The 20,541-nt window shown below is 40.0% G+C and overlaps 1 protein-coding gene across 5 annotated transcripts in view; it reads left to right on the forward strand.

Moving 5' to 3' along the window:
• Window positions 1-20,541, forward strand: part of MGAT5 (alpha-1,6-mannosylglycoprotein 6-beta-N-acetylglucosaminyltransferase) — a 316,936-nt gene that overhangs the window by 194,222 nt on the left and 102,173 nt on the right. For all 5 annotated transcript variants that reach the window (XM_076005478.1, XM_012740066.2, XM_020288503.2 and 2 more), the window contains 4 exons: window positions 7,611-7,682; window positions 9,309-9,470; window positions 12,819-12,988; window positions 16,349-16,483. In XM_076005478.1, coding sequence (XP_075861593.1) covers window positions 7,611-7,682; window positions 9,309-9,470; window positions 12,819-12,988; window positions 16,349-16,483 — 539 coding nt within the window. The remainder of the gene's footprint in view (window positions 1-7,610; window positions 7,683-9,308; window positions 9,471-12,818; window positions 12,989-16,348; window positions 16,484-20,541) is intronic.

Below are 20,541 nucleotides of genomic sequence, written 5' to 3' on the forward strand. Positions count from 1 at the left end.
CTATTGGGTTTTTCTGAGTGTTGGGGATATAACCGTGATCGAACAGCCCTCATTAAGGTTATGTTGTTTTGTGCGAGGAGACAGCCAGCCAGCAATATCAAAAAAGAAAAAAATATATAATCTCTTAGATTGTAGTGAGTACCGTCGAGGAAAAGAAGAGGGGACAAGACGTGCTCATGAGAAGTGCTGGCGTCAGTTTTGGGTAGAGTGACGTCTGCACAGGCCCTGCTGACAAGGTGAGGGAGTGAGTTGTGAACGCCTGTTTGAAGGAGGCCAGGGAATTAGAAGTGCAGACCTCTGACCGACTGTTTTTAGCAGATAGTGGGAACCGCAAGTGCAAAGGCCCTGGGTGGGGCGGACCATAAGCTTCCAAGATTAGCATCAGGGAAAGTTATCTCCAGAGAGAATTTTGTCTGTTTTGTTTTCATGTACAGTGGTGCCTGGCACAATTGTTTATTTGAGTGAGTGATTCTATTTGAAACATTTTTTAAAAATAGGCGCTAGATTTTTGTTGTTGTTGTTCTGAGCAGGTAACTTCTCCCAGCTATAACCTTTCTGACCTTGAACTGTCCTTATAAAATTTGCAACTTTAAAATCTGATAAGACATTCGAGTTGAGACATGAAGCAGAGTTGTTTTGAGCACTTATTAACCAGTTTAATATACAGTAATGCCCCCTCATCCACGGGGGACATAGTCTAAGACCGCCAGTGGATGCCTGAAACCAAGGGCAGTACTGAATGCTATATATACAATGTCCTTCTTTATGGTTTTACAGCTTCTCCTTGATGTGTGTGAATTACCAGTATCATTGCTCTTGTGTTTTGGGGCTGTTATGTAGTAAAGTAAGGGTTACCTGAACACGAGCACTGTGACACCTCACTGTCAATCTGATAACCTAGAAGGCTACTGAGGGACTAACGGACAGGGAGTGTCTATGGCTTAGATCCCCTGATTAAAGGGGTGATTCACCTACCGGGTAGGACAGGACAGGATGATGCAAAATTTCTTCACGCTACTCAGAATGGTGTGCAATTTAAAACTTAAGAATTATATCTGGAATTTTCCATTTAATATTTTCAGTTGACTGCAGGGTAACTGAAGCTACAGAAAGCAAAGCCACAGATAAGGGGGACGATGACTGTAAAGCTCTCTGATACCATTTCTATTAAGAGAGTAGAAGGGATCAGATCCGACTATTAGAGTGGAATGAGCCCAATCACATTTGAAGGCGCAGCTTTCTTACCTGTGTTTTATTCTCATTGTCACTTAGGATTATTTGTCTGGATCTAGGCTTTAGGCAAAATTGCACATTAAACCCAAAAGAAGAGCCATAGCCCTGGTCTCTGGAATGTGACTATCTCCTAAAATTGGGTGGCTTTGGCTGTCGGAGTGTCGTGGGTGTGGGCTGCACAGGATGAGTTTTGCCAGCAGGAAGTATGCCCGATGAGAGTTGAAGCATCTCTGCTTGTTGTCTATGTGGTTGGGTGTAGAGGATTTGATTGTTGTCTATGTGGTTGGGTGTAGAGGATTTGATTGTTGTCTTTGTGGTTGTGTGTAGAGGATTTGATTGTTGTCTATGTGGTTGGGTGTAGAGGATTTGATTGTTGTCTATGTGGTTGGGTGTAGAGGATTTGATTGTTGTCTGTGTGGTTGGGTGTAGAGGATTTGATTGTTGTCTGTGTGGTTGGGTGTAGAGGATTTGATTGTTGTCTATGTGGTTGGGTGTAGAGGATTTGATTGTTGTCTGTGTGGTTGGGTGTAGAGGATTTGATTGTTGTCTTTGTGGTTGGGTGTAGAGGATTTGATTGTTGTCTTTGTGGTTGGGTGTAGAGGATTTGATTGTTGTCTATGTGGTTGGGTGTAGAGGATTTGATTGTTGTCTATGTGGTTGGGTGTAGAGGATTTGATTGTTGTCTTTGTGGTTGGGTGTAGAGGATTTGATTGCTGCCTCTTATGTGTAAGGAAAAATTGACTTTCCTCCTCCTCTAGAAATTTTGATTGGATTTCTCAAACTGTGTCCACTGGTTTTGTGGCACGTTGAAAACTCACTTCAGTGTCTCCTTAAGTTCTGCCCCTTCCCTAATGTTCCGAGCAAAACTATTATTAATAATACCATGGGCCCCTCCCGCCCTTGCTCTCTGGCGCTAGCCAGCTTCACACTGCGTGCTGCTGAGGCTCCTGTCTGCCATGGCAGGGCCAGCAGTGCAGCCTCACAGGGATGTCCTCACTGAGGCCAAGATAAAGCCTGCCTGCCTTCCCCAGTATATTGTTGAAAGGTGAAATAAGATGAAAATGGGACAGCACCACATCAGCCAAAAAGAGTATCATTATGATGAGTATCTTTGCGGAATAGCTGGGACTACAGGCACACCTAAGTGGCTACACACGTGGCTAACTTATTGGCATGTTTTGGAACTTACAAGGAGGTTTGTTTACATGGGGCAGAGTGAATGAGGCATACAGTATGGGGGTCGAGGTCAGATTCTGTAGCATCTTAGTACACATTCTGGGTTTTATTCTGAGTGCAGTGAGAAGCCATTGCAGGGTTTGAGTATGTGTAGAATGTGATTCAATTGAGGCATTAAAACAATTACTCTTGCTACACAGAATAAATGGTAGAGGCAGGAGTTGGAAGCAGGAAATTGTTACTTTTTATTAACCTTATGGTACTGCCATGCAGTAGGGGCATAATAAATCATTCCAGAGGATTTCACCTGAAAGATTGAGGCAATAACACTGAAATATTGAAGAGTGGACTATGCTTATGGGACTGTAGGAACCAAAAGCTTGGTGTATAAGCTTCAAGTCTGCTCACTGGCTGTGGGGTGGGACAGACAATGTTTCAGTCCTTAGCTGTGGCCAATCTGTGCCTGGGTGTTTTCACCTGGCGTGATAATCAACCTCTCCCGAAAGATGATTTGAAAGAGAAGATAATGTGTGCAAAGTGCTTATCCTCTTGCCGGGCTCCCAGCAAGTTGCAGCCTTTGTTTCTTACCCTTTGTCTTCCTGACCTACCTGCCATGTGCAACCATTCAAAGAAGTAGCTGGGCAAAAATGTTAATGAGTGTAGGTGTTTGGTGCAGAGAGACCAGTTTAGGTAGCTGCACCACTTACCAGTTACATGAGTAGACATCCCATTACCATTTGCATTTCCTTTTTGAAACAGCAGAAAGCGGACTAGGCAGGGCTTGGCACTTGGTAATGAGTAACTTGATATGTCATCAGTGTAACAAATGTGTGTGTATGTACCATCAGTGTGTCAGATGAATAGGCATGTAGTCAATCGTATTCATTTGATGTATAACCCAACTAGCCTAACCTAACAGGATGACATAAAATTCTCCCTTTCAGATCTTATAGGATAATGGAATTAAGAGGGTCACCTAACCTAACACCTTCATTTCATAGATGAAAAACCGTGAAAGCCAATTGTTGAAGATTACACACCTAGTTATCTTGTGGAGTTGAGCATAGAATCCATTTTGGCTAACCCCAGATTCAGTCCCCTTTCCCACTGAACAGCTCTCTTGTCCCTCACTAAGCGTGACCTTAAGGTGACTCTAACATGTCCTGGTTAAAGGAAGTGACAGATCTCAGTTGTCACCCATTCCTGCCACTCACTAGAGGGGTTACATCAGCAAATTCCCACTAAGCCTTGATTTCATACCCTGATAATATGTTGAAAGTACCCATGTTAATACCTGGAGGATTAAGTGATGTAATGCAATCTTTTTTTTTTTTAAGAAGAGAGCCTTACATATTACAAGCCTTCTGTAAGTGCTTGTATGCTTATATAATGTAACTCCTTTAAAAATTATTCTCTGAATTAATGTTCATTGCAAAAGAATTATAATATGCAGTTTAGCAAAAAGAAAAACATGAAAAACACCCATAACACCATTATCTAGAGATAACCTCAGATTTATGCATTTTTCCCATTTAGTTTTGATTGCACTTAACATCTGAAAAATAGAGCATGAAATCCTATGTCAGTGACATTAATCACGAAAGAAGCCATAACAGAGACTAATCATTATTCTTTTGAAGAACAGAACATTACTACAAAGAGTTTTGCCATATTATACCTAACTACATGCATATATTCATTGAATCTCATACTAGTTTTTGCAATGATTTTATTACTTTTTCCTCCTTTAAACTCCAACTTGAGCTGTATATATATCTACCAATAATTTCTTTTCTTTAAATATAATTGTCCATCCTATGGACCTTGAAAATAAGAGTGAGTTAGTTAGATTTTTAGGAACTCAGAGAATGCTTTAATTCACAATGCTCTTGATTAAGGTGCAAAACCTTTTTAGTTCAAAGAAATTTCAATCACTGGGAGGAGGGATGTCAAGAACGAAATTGTTTAGTATCTCCTTGTTCAAGAAAATTGATTTATAGGGCCCTTTCCATGGAGTATGCATTGATGCTCCAAAGTTCTAGCCCGAGCTGGTCTTTGTCTGTTTTTGCTGCCTCTTCATTCTGTGGCCTGACGAGTACACTGAAAAGATTAGCTCGTGTTGAAGGAGTTTTGCCTTCAAATTGAAGGTTATTAGAGTAATGGTTCTGCTCTTCGATCAATCGTTGTGTGCACATTGCCATGAGCTCAGATGGTTTTCAATTTTTAGACTGACTGTGGTGAGTTACAGGCTACTGTAAAGAATGTCCAATTCCTTCCCTGGCAAGGGGCTTGAGGATGTGCTTGCCCAGGCCCCAAGAGTCGGGCAGGGATGGGGGTAGACAGTGGGAGGGTCCAGGGGGTCCCTGCACCAATGGCAAATACAAAATCCCGCCCCAGGGTGAGAGTACCAGGGGCCACAGTTGGGAAAGTGTGGCCAAGGCAGTGGAAGAAGGAAGGTGGCCGCAGGCAGGCAGGTGCAGGGCACTAGAGTTCTGAGAGCCAAGAGGGAGCAGAGCTATTGAGAGTGATTCAAAATAGAGCAGCTTCCAGGTCAGGGAGGGGGTGGGCTCATGCTAGGGTCCAGCTTTACTGGGAGGGAACTGAACTGGTGGGTTAAGCTTGTACCCTGGACAGATCAAACAGAAAACAAATTTAGGGATTAGGAGGTTGAGTTATTAGCCTTGAGCAAGATTTCCCCCGACTGTTATTAATTGTGCTCTTATTTAGGAAAATGTTGCTCATTTGAGGGCTGTTTGTTTCAGTACTTGGAGTCATTGCCAGTGCTGGCTGGCTTCCAATCCTGGTAATCCTCCGAGGTTTAGGAAGAAAGAAATGCTTTGTTTTGTTTTTTCCCCTCTCTCCCCATGGGGTAATTGGTTTATGTATAATTTAATTATTTTGTTAACCAGTTATCCTATCACCACACACAAAAAACAACCTACAAAAACCCGCCTCCCATTCTTTGTTAAGATGTTCATAATTGATTTTTCCACCATTCTGAGTGCACGTTTAAAGGGGAAATTTCTCACTGGAGGCTAAATTGGACTGACTCTATTTTCTGTACTTGCAGGGATGTCCTGAGAGCCTTGCAAAACAGTAGCCAGTGCTTTAGAGGAAGAAGATCTGAGATAAATGATCAGTTTCAAAAAGGAATTACATTCCTGAGGATTCTGTAGGGAAGTCATATTTTAGAAAGTCACCTAGGACTATGTTTTCATCGGAATGAATCTTGGAAGATTCTTCTTGTGGCGGAGAAGTGAGGAGGGAACGAGCTGTCCTTTGTCACTCTGTGGTCTCACTAACGTCTCCTCCTTTTAGTTGATTTCCTTCATTAGTCTTGTTTCATCTTTCCCCATCATGCCATTCACGGGGCAATTTTTTATCTTGACAAGTGCCTGTGTAAATTTGGTTATTTATGTGGTGTGAGGTTTATTGCGATTCCGTGCCCTGCCTGCCCATCCTCATCCTTTTTGGGGGGATGGGCTGGGGTTAAAGGCCTCACAATGAAGCCTGTAATCCATTTGAAGCTTTCATGTTATAAATACACTTTATAATAAGGATGTTTTGTTGATTCCATTTACAAAAATTTAATTGGAGCTAAATAATTCCATTCAGGCTAAGAATACGAGGTACCAGATGGGTTAGCTGTTGCTGAGGTCAGCAGAAGCTTCATCCGGGCTTTTATTCCTGCTGTTTCCTCTCGTTTTTTCTCATTTGTGGAACTCCAGATATTGCCTTTTATGGTCATGTTGCCGTAAGGTCCTCGTAATTAGGCCGTGGGCCACCACGGCAAGTTGGCATTTTCTTTTTTTTAATGAGTAAAAATCATTTCAACTTTCCTTATGGGGGGAGTCCTTTTGAGTCTCAGAAGTCATTCACAAATATGGTGAGGTCTAATTTTACTTCACAAGAAGAGAGTGTATTACACTTTTTCTGTCCAAGGATTCTGCCCTTCCCCAAGCTTTGCTGTCCTCTGCTTATTGCTTTGGGACCCGGTGCAGTGGCAGATGGCTTTATGCAAATCAGGCCAATTATTTTTGGTCATAGTAAAAATCACCTTGCATTTATGAGTAAGGTCTAGAGTAGTGACACAGACGTGGTGCTCTGAAAACTCACCCAGACCTAGAGGGCAGATCGTCTTGTCTGACTGCTGACCCCACACACAACCACTCCCCCACTCGCGTCTCAGTGACCCTCCAAGGATGCCCCCCCCCTCCTGCTCTGTTAAATTTTATAGCTCCACCTGGCCATAGAAAACTTATTTTCAGTGCCTGTTTATTAGCCATCTTTAATAATCTCATTATATATTAGCGAATGGGTAATAATCCTCATTTTCAAATTTTATACCTAGTTTTGACAGAGACTAGACATCAGTATTACTTAAAGCGTTTCTCATTTTATCTTTAGAAGAAATGGTTAATTTGTGTCACAGTCTTCAGTAACCTCTGTGGAAGTAATTTCTATAAAACCTGGTGCTTTTTTTCCTTTCTCTTTCTCCCTCCCCTGAATTCTCTAAACCCTTGCATATTGACAGAACAATCCATCTTCCAGAATGGCTCTCCTAAGTTCACCAAAGGTTTTTTTTTTTTCCCTTTTCCTTTCATCTCTTTCTCCAATAGGTTTTACCGCCTTATTTCCTGAGGTAGCGTGACATGAATAGTCAGAAAACGAGGGAAGCCTTGACCAATTAGCCTTAAAACGATCAGTAGCATTCCTCACTCTGGGATAAATGATTGTGCTCCCTGGCTCAAATGCCATCCAATTTCCTTTCCAGATATACCACAGCAGATAATGAATCATTCCTGTCCATTGGCTTCGTAGTCACAGAGACACCTTTACAGTCTCGTTCCCCAGTGGCCATGTTCAAGTCTCTTACCTGTCTGCCATCAGACTGCCTCTCCCTCTGGTAGAGAGGTATGAGGATTAAATGATTAAGGAATTAATCGCTGTAAAGTACTTTGAAGGACAGATGTAAAGTGTAATCATGTGTTCCTTCTGATCTTTGCTGGTTACCGTTTCATCAGCGAGGGCTCCTTGTGTCTGGATTGCTAGCTAAGATCATGGGAATTTGGCTAACAAGAATAACTCACATTAACATAGTGCTTATTATGTGCCAGGAACTGTTCTCAGTGCATTGTACGTATACAAATTCATTTATAGATGAATTGGTGTACTTAGTGTCACTGATTTATGTTTTTCAGGTTGAAAATTGGTGTCCTCATTTACCTTGGAGAGCAAAAAATCCCTACGAAGAAGCTGATCATAACTCATTGGTAAGTGATTTTGGAAAACTCTTACCTAGACGTGTGCATTTAGATCAGATGCCAAGTGATACATGTGGAATCTTCCAGAAATGCTAGCTGTAATCTGAAATAGTATTAAACTGAACAGTGTCTGTCACTCATCCTGTAGAAGTCTAGGTGACCAAACTAGTCAACCAATTAGCATATATTAATTGAGCAATTCTCTCAGTTCTAAATGATGAGCTACTGATAGGTGTAAGATCCAGTGCCAGGTATTGAGGCTCTCGGTGATCTGCTAAGGGCAGTGGTTGTAAATGACCCTGCCAGTGACATTAGCTGGCAAACAGGCCTATGGGAATTAATGTGGAAGAGGCAATCTCAGCCTTCAGGGGCCAGGGTAGATGGCATAGAGAAGATTACTTTGGAACCGAATGTAAAATAAGTAAGTTTATACAAGGTCAGAGTGACCTTGGGAAAGTGAGGGCTTGGCAGTTTGAGGGAGTAGAGCGTGCATGGTTCTCAGTGGGCCGTGGCCATGGGGCTTAGGAAGACGGGGTAGAAGACGAGGTTGGAAAGGTAGGAAGGAAGGGGACTGGGTGAGGCTCTGTGTGCCACATTAACAGCTTAAGTCCTCATTCTTTAGAGCAGGCATCCGCAAACTTTTTCAGTAAGATGCCAGACAGCAAATGTTTTCATTTTTGCAGGCCGCATGGGCTCTATTAAAATGCCTCAATTCTGTCACCTTAGCCCAGAGAGCAGCCATAGGTGACATGTAAATGAAAAGGTGCAGCGTGACCGAGTAGGACTTGGCCCCAGGGCTGTAGTTTGCTGACCCGTGCTGTAAACTGTGGGAATCTTGGGAAATCGAGTCAAGAAAGGGACATGAGTGTTTAAAAGGAGCCATGGTGACTGCTAAAAGATGATTCAGCTGGCTTGAGATGTTCTGTGAAATAAATACTGGTTATTATCATGTTTCTCTGTTATTCCAATCATTGGAATATAGCTGGTTGTGTCCAGCTATATTATACAGGATATTAGGAAAAATACTCTTACTGGCTTTTAAATTTTTCTGGTCTGAATTTTAAATTGTATTCAATAATGATGGAAAAATAGTATTCCTGGCTTTTAAATTCCTTAGGAAAAAAATGATTTTTTCATTTGGACTGGGAGGAAACTAGAAGATGAGCATTTATTTCCCTATTAAACCCTGTGGACAGAAAGAGGCTTTCCGGCAGCCTGCACGATGTCAGGTAGCCTGTTAAGAATTGACTTTAGTTCTCCCAGCAGCCTGCTGCTCTGCAGTCTGTCCAAGTGGCACAATAAATTTGGGTGCGGAGAATTTCAAGGTACCTCAAGCATACTCATTGTACAAACTGCATTTTAACATAGCTTAGGGCTTTGCAAGGACTGTGCTGCTTTTCTCAATTTCTAATTTTTTAATGATGTCCCTTACAGCAGAGCGACAGTCAGCGGCCTTTGCTTCAATTTGCAATCCTGAGACCTTAAAGTCAAAGCTGTGCAGCAGATGAGACCCACTTTTGAAGCCCTCGATTTTAATTGACTATCCCTTTCAAGTTTTCAAATGTCACATCCTGAAAACCATTATGCATTCTGACTTTTTATCTTCTAATCATTTTATTAAATTTCTGTTGCTAGGCGGAAATTCGCACGGATTTTAATATTCTCTACGGTATGATGAAAAAGCATGAAGAATTCCGGTGGATGAGGCTACGGATCCGGCGAATGGCTGACGCGTGGATCCAGGCAATCAAGTCCCTGGCAGAGAAGCAGAATCTTGAAAAGAGAAAGCGGAAGAAAGTGAGTTTCTTATTAATTCAGTTCAGTTAGATGCCAGTTTTCTTTTAAAATTTGATATTGCTTGGAAACAAGACTAAGAGACATGTCATGTCTCAAATGATACTCCCTCAGGGTGAATCTGCTCAGTCTCTCATACAGCTGTTTTTGGGTTTTCCTTCCCCAGTTACAGTACTCTGACTTGGCAAGGACTGGCCTGAGTTTCTTGGGCGAAGCCAAGCAGAAAATCTGCCTGTGAGATTTTCCTGGGAACCAACTGTCTCTCTCAGGGTGTCAGGAAACCTCTCCCCCCTTTTTGTTTCCACCTGAATCCAGCCTTTGAGAGCTTCCTGTTATATCATGACAATTTTACATTTTTGTTTGTCAGCCCTGGGGTTTGGGCAACCAGTGAGTTTCATTGCTGCTCTGTTAGTTGGTGTTAGGATGGGCATTTTATTAGATTTGAGGCAGTTTGTGTCAAGTTTATGAGGAAGATGCTTGGAAAACCTCTAGACTAGCCCTAGGCTTAGAAGATCTTATACCCTATTAACTATAGATAAGATGGCATGGCTTCAGATGAACTGTTCTGATTTCAGAATTGAGCAAAGTGAACAGTTTATTCCTCTATCTAAAAAGAACTAAAAAATGAGTTTGGTATCCCTAATCAAACTAATTTGATATCTTTGAAAAAGAAAATATAGATACACTTACAAGACCAGGTCATAGTTTGATAGGTCAGTTTTGCTTAGATCCCTTGAGTTTGTGGCACAGCAAGATCAAACATTCTGGCACCAAATGGTAGCATATGAAAGAACACGTGGTCAGATGCTGCAGCTGCAAAAAGAAATAAGGACTATTTCCATAGAATCCTATGGAGAAATCTTCAGAGTATATTAAAAGGTGTAAAAAAGTTAGCTGCGACACAGTGTACATTATTTTTTAAAAAGAGAGGGAATTTATATCTACATGTAGGTATATACATGCACATGTAATGCATATGTATGTTTCTTGCTCATTTTTACAAAAGGGAAGATAAATCATGGAAATAAAGGAGATGGATGGTGATGAGGGTTGCACAACAGTGTGAAGGTACTTAATGCTACTGCACTGTATGCCTTAAAATGGTAAATTTGATATTAGGTGTATTTTACCACAATAAGAAAAAATAACTGATTAAACAGGAGGCGGGATTAGCGTGGAGGCAACAGGTGTAGAAACTAGACTTCTCTGAATGTATCTAGATTTGTATTGTAGATTTGACACTAGAACCATTTTGCATAAGTGTTAAACAAAATTTAATTACAAAAACCTGAAAGTAAGAAGGAAAATATAACAAACTGTACTTCCAGTTTTGATTATAAGCACACAGAAAGGGACTATTCTGAGTAACTTCAGAACACAGTAAATGAAACTTTCTGATGGGATATCACAAAGGACAAAAAAGAACTGCAAAAATATCGTAAAGCAATTATTAATCATGTAGTATGTGGTGGTATTGATATTCTCATTCTGAATCTCCTGTGAATATTGGGATAAAGCAAATGAGTAATCATGTTAGTGTCTTTGAGAAGTGGGATTTGCATTGGGAAAGAGGAATTGACCCATATATGATTGGTTATGTTATGTAAAAATACTGTGAACCTGAGCTTGAATCAGAAGTACCAGTATGAACTCATGATTTGTTTTATCTTGGAAGAAAAATAAACTGCCCAGCTCAGGCCACCAAAAAGGCCTATAAACAGTGACAAACTAGAGTCCCTTAAGCCCTAGACTTCATTCTCTAAATGCTATTTCCACGAGATGGTATAAGACATTTTTGGAAAAATGGCTTTATTGAGGTCTGAAACAGCAGCTGTGCTCATGTTGAGCCTAGACATCACATTCTTGTCCAGGACAGAGAAGGTATCCAAGACCACTAGGATTGTGTCAAAATAACTTGGGAGCCAAATTGAATAGTGTCTCGCTGGCCAGGGTGGGACAATTTGATAATCAGTAAGAGTAATAAGTGCAAGTTACTGAAACACATCAAATACGTTTACATCCATGATTTTATAATGATATACTTAAAAATAAACCTCAGGGATCGTCATTAGAGTCTGCTAAAGAACAAATCCGTTACTCTGAAAACTGGTAAGTAAAGAGAAAGAATCAACTGTTTACCAGACTCCTTCTATGCGAACCGTAGGGTCATCTTAGGGTGACCCAATAGTTGATGACAGGTAGTTTCTTTTTATAGAAGTATTACAGCTAATAAATGTAGAAGAAATGATAGAATTACCACCATTTTGCAACCCCCAGTGGACCAACAGTTGCAGGTAGTAATCATCAGTGGTAACATCCCAAAACAAACACCTGGACATTGTTCTCACCAGTGGAAGGTACACAGCACCACCTATGAAGTAGTATTGCTAAAAAGAATCAAATCTGAATTTGATCATGTCTGTAGAGCTAATTACCGTAATACAAGGGACAGAAGAATCTGTTCAATGGTACCTTGAGATTGCAATCAACAAAATCAAGAGTGTGGGAGACTCTATTGGAAATAAAATCTGTTTTTTTTTTTGATAAGTGGATTATAGTATACCTTTCCCCCAAAATAGGCTGATGAGTTCAACGAGGCTAATAAACACATGAAGTGATTATAATGTGTGCCTGCTGACTCTTGAATCACTAATGCACTTAAAAAATAAGGGAAAGTTGAGAAAGTGTACATGCTAACTAGATATCAGATGACATTAAGGAATAATTAGCTTTCTTATGGATAATAGTGATGTTAAGTTTATATTTTTAAAGGGAAAGTTTGTTTTTGTGAAACATACTGAAATATTTACAGATGAAAGGATATGATATCTAGAATTTGCTTCAAGATAATCTGGAGGGATTAGGAGAAAATAGGGGTAAATTAAGATTTGTCATGAATTAATTATTGAAGCTATGTAATGAATACATTGACATTGATTATATTGCTATGTTTGCATTTCTATGTGCTTGAAATTTTCCATGATAAAGGGTTAAAAAATAATTCCAACTGTGGATAAAAGCTCTGTATTGTTAAAAGATTTTTTTTAATTGGACTGGCTTTTTTAAATTCTAATTTTATAAATATACTTTGCTATTTAGAAGCAGAATTATATCCATACCTCGTGCTCAGAGCCAGACTAAGGGCCATAATGATTTTATTTCTCTAAAGCAACAATGAAAAATTCTTTCCTTCCTTTCTTTGTACTTTCTAGAAAAATGGCATTCCCACATTGGGATTTTTTGGGGACTTAAATGTTACTCTGGGATTGGTTGATCACTTGTTGGTGCCTTACTGTGGAGTCTGTACTTTATTCAGTGTGAACCGGCATATGCCTCTTCTTTGTTTTCCAGGTCCTCGTTCACCTGGGACTCCTGACCAAGGAATCTGGATTCAAGATTGCAGAGACAGCTTTCAGTGGTGGCCCTCTTGGTGAATTAGTTCAGTGGAGTGATTTAATTACATCTCTGTACTTACTGGGCCATGACATTAGGATTTCAGCTTCACTGGCTGAGCTCAAGGAGTAAGGAGATTACTTTTCAATTTTAAAATCAGAATACAAAAAAGAAATTGTAAACTCTTAAAGCCCTCTATTAGTGTGTAATTTTTTGTGGAGGAAAATGAAAGCGATAATTCACTAAACAGGAGATAAGAAGATTATTTTCAGGAGCTAAATACATACACTGTGAAAAGGATAATATGTTTTCATTGTAGCTGCAGGCTCCCGAGGCTTCATAAATGAATGCCACAAAATTCAAACTAAGGAGCTTATTCTCTGCTATTACAGGTGCTTCCAACATCTGCAGCACAAAATATTATTGACTTTCCTAATTCCCTGTCTCTTGCTGAAATTCACACCATTCCCTCAACATCAAGCTCTCTAAAATCTTAAAACAGAGCAGGTTCATGTTTATAATTTAATTTGGATGGAATGAATTTCCTGGGAGCCCTGATACAATCCTTTTTCAATTAGCCAACTTTCAACTCTGAGTCTGTTAACTCTACCTGGGTTTTCTGTTTCTCTGAGATTTGCTCCTAGCTCCAGCCCTCTCTTAATCCATTTTAGATTGGCACAGCTGGCTGAGCAAGGATGCTTCGATCCCTTTCACTCCTGGATAACCGCCCATGCAGACTTTGTACCCCAATGGCCAAGTTACCATGTTGAAATATGCCAAATGTTTCCAGAAGAAACAGCTTGAATGAACATTCTAGAGATGGGGGAGGGGTGTTAATATATGTTCCACCCTGCTCCTACTTTATCATCTGAGACATTAACACCCAGAGAGGTCCAAGTATTGGGTCTGGGGTCCCCACCTGGTTGGTGGCAGTGTGCTGGGATGAAAGCAATTTTATCAGTAAGATAATATCAGCCACCATTTGTTAACTATTTCCATATGCCAGGTGCTGTGATAAAGGCTTTAATTATGATAGTGTCAACAATTATGACAACCATAATATTGATAGTGACTTGACAGCTAACCTTTGATTTCTTACTGTACACCGGCTACTACATTCTTTATGTGTGTTTTACTTAGTCCTTAGCACCTGGTAGTAAGTGCTGTTGCTGTCTGCATTTTAAAAATGAGGAAACTGAGGTTCAAACCAAAAATGCACTGTGTAGGGTTTCATGGGAGGTTTCATGGTTACATGGGAGAGCCAGGATTAAGGCCTGTATCTGTCTGACCTTAAAATCTGTGCTCTTCACCATGGTGTACTACATGTTCCTCTCTGAGCTAGGTGAAACTGCAGTCTCCCGAACCCTTCATCACCACTCTGGTCCATTTCACAGGCTGCCTCCTATTACCTGCCTCCTGCTTGCTTCAAAACACATGGGGTACACAGCCTCTAAAGTGGCTGCGTGCATATGGTCAGCAGTCGCTCAGTGCTTTCTGTGGGCTGTTTTTCGGTGCAGGACATACTGAGATGACCAGCATGTGGTCAGGAAGCTGACAATCTTTTGATAATTATAACTAGTCTTACATAATAATTATACCAATTACACTTTCATCGGTGCTGATTGAGGTGTAGATGCTAGAATGTAAGCACAGGGCTTGCAGAAAACTGAATATTATTCACCACTGGGAATTTAGCACCTAGATAGTGCCCAGTACATAGTGGGTGCCCATATGACTAGTGAATGAGTGAGTGAAGGAATGAATGAGTGGGTGGGTGAACAAATGGAGTACTGTGGAAGTACCAGGGACAAGGCCTGCCTGGGGAGGTCAGGCGAGGCATATCAGGGAATTTATAAGGCAGAGACTCAGTTGATCAAGGGAAAGTCTGTTCAATAAGTCTTCATTTAATGTCGCCGATAGCTTCTTGGACTTTAAGTGAGATGACAGATAATGAAACCAATTTTTTTCATCAACAACATAATGAAACTGGTTGAAGTAAACAACGTTATTCAAGGACTGGCTTGGAGTCCCTGTTTCCGAGAGCTTCACAGTGTTGAGTGAGGTCTTGCTGTAGCAATCTTCCTGCACGCTGGGGCCAGGCCAGAGGTGCTCTATCTTAGAAGGTGGTTTGGGGAGCAACACAGAGCAGCAGTCTCCACATATGCCTGCACATTAAAATGACCTGAGGATCTTTTCATTTATACCCCACAATAATTAAACCATGACCTTTGTGTGGGGGTAGGACATATGCAACTGAATGTATTTTGTGATGACTCCAGGTAATGTCGGGGTATAGACAAGTTTGGGAGCCACTGAACATAGGGTGGACCAGGGGTCAGCCAACTGTGGCTTCAGCCCTTGGCCTGTTTTCGTAAATAAACTTTGGTGGGAACATAGCAACGCCCATCGTTTATATATTACCTACAGCTGCCTTCGTGCTACAATGGCAGAGCAGAATAGTTGTGACAGATGACGTATGGCCTGCAAAAGTGACCGTATTTACCATCTGGCCTTTCACAGAAAAGGTTGTCCACCTCTTGGGAAGAAATCGGTTATATAGAATCTAGCTCTTTCAGAAACCCAGAGGAGAGAGCAAGGGTGGCTGACACGGTGGCATTACAGGACTGGAGAGCAGAGTCCTGTTTTGTGACTCTTGTCCTTAGGAGTAGGATGAAGGGTTATTGTGGGGTGCAAGTGGGATTGGGATGAGAGGATTGATGAGTGAATGAATGGCGGTATGGTCAGCAGTTTGTTCGTTCCTACAAGTGAAGTTGGTGTGCTAGTCAAGTCCATTGTCACCGTCTGAGTGCAAGGGTGCTTTTGTGTGTATGGATGGATTGGATGGGAGAAAAGGTGATGAAAAAGTAAAACCAAAGTGCCAGTTCTGTAACACAGCCCCATTAAAAGGAAAAATTTGACATACAAGAAAGAATTAGGGAATAGTATAAGACAGTATAAAAAGTTAATACTACATAGGCAAGGAAGGTGAAGAAATTTAGAAAAAGAGGAAGTTAGTAAGGGTAGTAAGAACAGGCTCAGCAGCGGGCTATAGTCATTGAGTATCTGGTCTGCATTAGCCACGTTCTATTCAATAGCTCATTTAAACGCACAAAGAATCCCTGAGAAGTTGGTATCATCATCTTCATATTGATCCTCCTCTCTAAAGGATGAGCAAAGAGATTCAGAGAAGTTAAATAATTTGTCCAAGGCTTCATAGCTTTTACATAGTGTGGGGGGTATTCATACCCCAGTCTTCCTTGATTTCCAAGGTTGTGTCTGTATGCCACCATTTGCTTTTGCAAGAGTCAGAATCAGGGCCCTGGGTTGGCCTTAGAGAGTAGGAAGAATTGAACAGGTAGCAGTTTTGGAAGGGCCATGCTATCATCTCTAATAAGGGTTTGGGGGATGATGATTGCTTATTAAAGTTGCCAAGTTTATTACCTTGAAGTAAATTGTTTCTTCCCTTCCTCTTCCCGCCTTTTCTCTAGAATCATGAAGAAAGTTGTAGGAAACCGATCTGGCTGCCCAACTGTGGGAGACAGAATCGTCGAGCTCATTTATATTGATATCGTAGGACTCGCTCAATTCAAGAAAACTCTTGGACCCTCGTGGGTTCATTACCAGTAAGTGCTACCTGCTGTTCTTCCTTAAAGTTTTTAGCGCTTCATTTTTGTTTTCCTAACAGTTGCATGATTGCAGGTAGAAAAAGTTTGTCAAATAGTATCTTTTGAACTACATGGAGTGTGTTTCTCATTTCTAATTGAAATTCAAATTCTTCACAGTGGCTTTCTACTTTCAAGGGCTATTCATTGTTTTCATTGATTTCTTAGGAATAGAAAACAAGCGTCCAACCTCCTTTTTACCATCCCTAATACTTAGCATTCCTCTCTCAGCATGCCTACACCCGTCTCATCTGTTTAATCAAATAACAGTTTTGATAAAATATGAGCAGTGTTATTTCTTGAAGCCCGTAGGTTTGAGATGATTTGTTTCTCTTATCTTTTTCCTCATCAGTATTCTCACCATTCTTGGAAGGGAAATCAGAGAATACCTTATCGGAATGCTGGGGTCTTGCACTTTTTAGGATGAGCCTGTGGTTAGTGTGACTACAGTGCCTGTGTATTCTGCACAGTCTTTATTTAATCAAATAGCTCAGTGTTTCCCTGGGTGTGGATTTGGGACTGTGAGTTAGTATTTAAAACAATTTTACATTGTATCCAAATATGGCAGTAAATAACATTGAATGATATAATTAAATCTATTAATTTTTCAATTTCTTTCAGCCTTTCCAAGAAAAGGCTTAGTTCGAAGATACTGTACCTCCAACACTTCCTTGTACACTTACATGAATTTTTAACACCATGAGAGTAGCTGTGAGTCTCAGCCTTCAGCAAGCAAAAGTGTCCATTTTGAATTTAATAATACTCTTTTAAGAAGGGTTACGTGCTTTTGTTATCTTGCACTTATTGCAGTTGATATTTTCTGTTATTTGTGGTCTTGAAAGGTTTTCTTTCAAAAATGTTAAAAGGTGAATAAATTTAAGGACCATATTTAATAGTGTATATGGTACATGAATATTAAAAAAGCAAAATTAAAAACTTGGTTTGGATGAGGATAGCACTCTACCTTTTACATCAGGGTTTTCCTGTCTTGGGGTGGGGGTTCTTACTCTTAACACAAACAGAGCCATTGTTTCCTGGCATTTTGTGAATGGCAGACATCTGATAAATGTGCAAAAGAAACTAGGCAGTACAGGCATCCCTAGGCTCTCATTTCCTCGCATTAAGAAGGGCTATTTGGATGAAAAAGTATTCTCAATGGTAGTGTTTAGATCAATTAAAAAGGACAATTTTGTTATTAAAATGGTTGCTGTTGATTGGTATTTGATTCTTGTTGGATGAAAAGGCACCATCTCAGAGGGGGTTTTGTGGACAAGTGCAATGTTTATCAGCCTTTCTTTGATAAATCATCTACATTAGTGATATTAGCTGGCAGAAAGTCTGTTAGTGCTTCAGTCCTGCAGTCTTTGTGCTGTGATAAAGCTAAGATGCCATCAAAAGGCCAATGAAGTCCTCTTGGAAGTTTCTTGCCAATTTCTTTCCCCTTTAAAAATTAGAAATTGTCAGGATTCTGTATTTATCTTGGTTAATTTTATGTATGTCACTGAATGTAACATCATCAGCTGATTTTTCAGTTAGGAGCAAACTCTTTAAGGCCTATTGATCTTAGAAAAATATTTGTTAATTCTGTCCAATTTGCATAGGGAACCAGGAAATTCAACTGAATGTTTCTTAAATGCCTACATGCAAATAGTATTCTGCTGGGTATTGCAAAACTCATACCTGTTTTGCTTCCTGTGAGGTCTTTGTTGAACGTTGACGACATACAAGAAAGATGAAAATAGTCCAAAATATGCCATGTTTTATATCAAACATCAAATTAGAAAGCAGTACCCATCAAGGAGTCTGTGAGCATCCCTTTCATTGGCTGAGAGCAAAGAGAGAATGTTCCAGGAGCCATTTGGCATTAATGGTGTAGTCCCTGTTAGGAAGGCCAGCTGCCTTGGGCATCAAGGCAAATATCTTTTCAAGTCATTAGTCTGCTCTTGAAGCCCCAGACACAGAAGATGTTAAAGAGATGGCATAAATATTAGTGACACAAACACACAATTCCGTAACATACAGATGTAGAATGTGATTGGAGAAGGAAAGGAAAACTATAATGTTAAACCCCCCTGTCATTGACAAAGACCAATCTCCTGCCTCTGGTTTATATTAATGAATCCAACCTAGATATGCTAGAAAATAATTCCCAATCCAAAGCCTCAAGTAAAAGGATGTAAAATTTCAATTTTCTCAGAGACATCTGAAACATTCCAGTCCTCTGTCACAAAGAGTCACCTACCTTACATCTAGGCATGGTACAAAAGTCTTCCTTTTCAGCAGTTAGACCCCCACCAGGAAACTTTACTTATCAGGATTTCTTTTAATTATCCAAATTAAAAATAACAGTAGTAAAACTCCAAGTTAAAAATACAGTTGCCACCACTAGCAAGATTAACCAGAAATAGAAAAGGTCTCAAACAACCTCAATTAGAAATGAAAAAGGAGACATTACCACTGATATCACAGAAATATAAAATATTATCCATGAATACCACAAAAACCTTTACGTACACAAACTAGAAAACCTAGAGGAAATGATAAATTCCTGGAAACACCCAACCTCCAAGCCTGAATCAGGAAGAAATAGAAATTCTGAACAGACCAACAAGGAGAAGCAAGATTAAGGCAATAATAAAAAATCTCCCAACAAAACAGCCCCAGACCAAAGGGATTCACAGCTGAATTCCAGCAGACCTACAAAGAACTGGCACCCATCCTACAGAAATTATTCCATAACATTGAGAAGAAAGGACTCTTCCTTAATTCATTCTATGAAGCCAGTATCACCTTAGTACCAAAGAGGGGAAAGGACACAACAAAAAAAAACTACAAACCAATATCTCTTATGAATGTAAATGCAAAAATTCTCAACAAGGTACTAGCAAACTGAATTCAACACATCAAAAAGATAATTCACCATAATCAAGTGGGTTTCATCCCAGGGATGCAAGAATGGTTCAACATACGCAAATTAATAATCATGATTTACCATATAAACAGAAACAAAAACAAAGACCATAAGATCATCTCAGTAGATGCAGTAAAAGCATTCCACAAAATTCAGCACCCTTTCATGATTAAAATAACCTTCAATAAACTAGACATAGAAGAAACATACCTCAAAACTATTAAGGTCATCTATGACAAATCCATACCCAACATCATACTGAATGGGGAAAAGTTGAAAGCATTCCCCCTAAGAACTGGAACAAGACAAGGATACCCACTGTCACTACTACTATCAGAATTGGTACTGGAAGTCCTAACCAGAGCAGTCGGGCAACAGAAAGAAAAAGGGTACCCAAGTCAGGAAAGAGGAGGTCAAACTATCTCTGTTGGCTAACGATATGATCTTGTATCAAGGAAATCCTAAAGACTCCTAGAATGGATAAATTTAGCAGTCTCAGGTTACAAAATCAATGTACAAAATCAGTAGCATTTCTATATACTCAAAACAGTCAAGCTGAGAGTCAGATCAAGGCCTCAATACCATTTATAATAACTACAAAGAAAATAAAATACCTAGGAATATACTTAACCAAGGAGTTGGAAGATCTCTATAAGGAGAACTATAAAACATTGATGAAAGAAATCATAGATGACACAAACAGATGGAAGAACATGCCATGCTCATGGATCAGTAGAATCAACATCATTAAAATGGCCATACTGCCCCAAGCAATTTACAGATTCAGTGCAATTCCCATTGAAATGCCAATGTCTTATTTCACAGATCTAGAAAAAATTCCTAAGCTTCATTTGGAATAAAAAGAGAGCCCAAATAGCCAAAGCAATCTTAAGCAAAGAGAATAAATCTGGAGGCATCACATTACATGACTTCAAATTATACTAGCAGGCTATAATAACCAAAACAGCATGATACTGGTATAAAAGTATAGACATAAGCCAATGGCATAGAATAGAGAACCCAGAAATAAAACCATGTAGCTATGACCAACTGATCTTCCACAAAGCAGATAACAAGGGGAAAGGATGCCCTATTCAATAAATGGTGC

This window comes from Microcebus murinus, chromosome 8, assembly GCF_040939455.1.
Source record: "Microcebus murinus isolate Inina chromosome 8, M.murinus_Inina_mat1.0, whole genome shotgun sequence".
Classification (NCBI taxonomy): Eukaryota; Metazoa; Chordata; class Mammalia; order Primates; family Cheirogaleidae; genus Microcebus; species Microcebus murinus.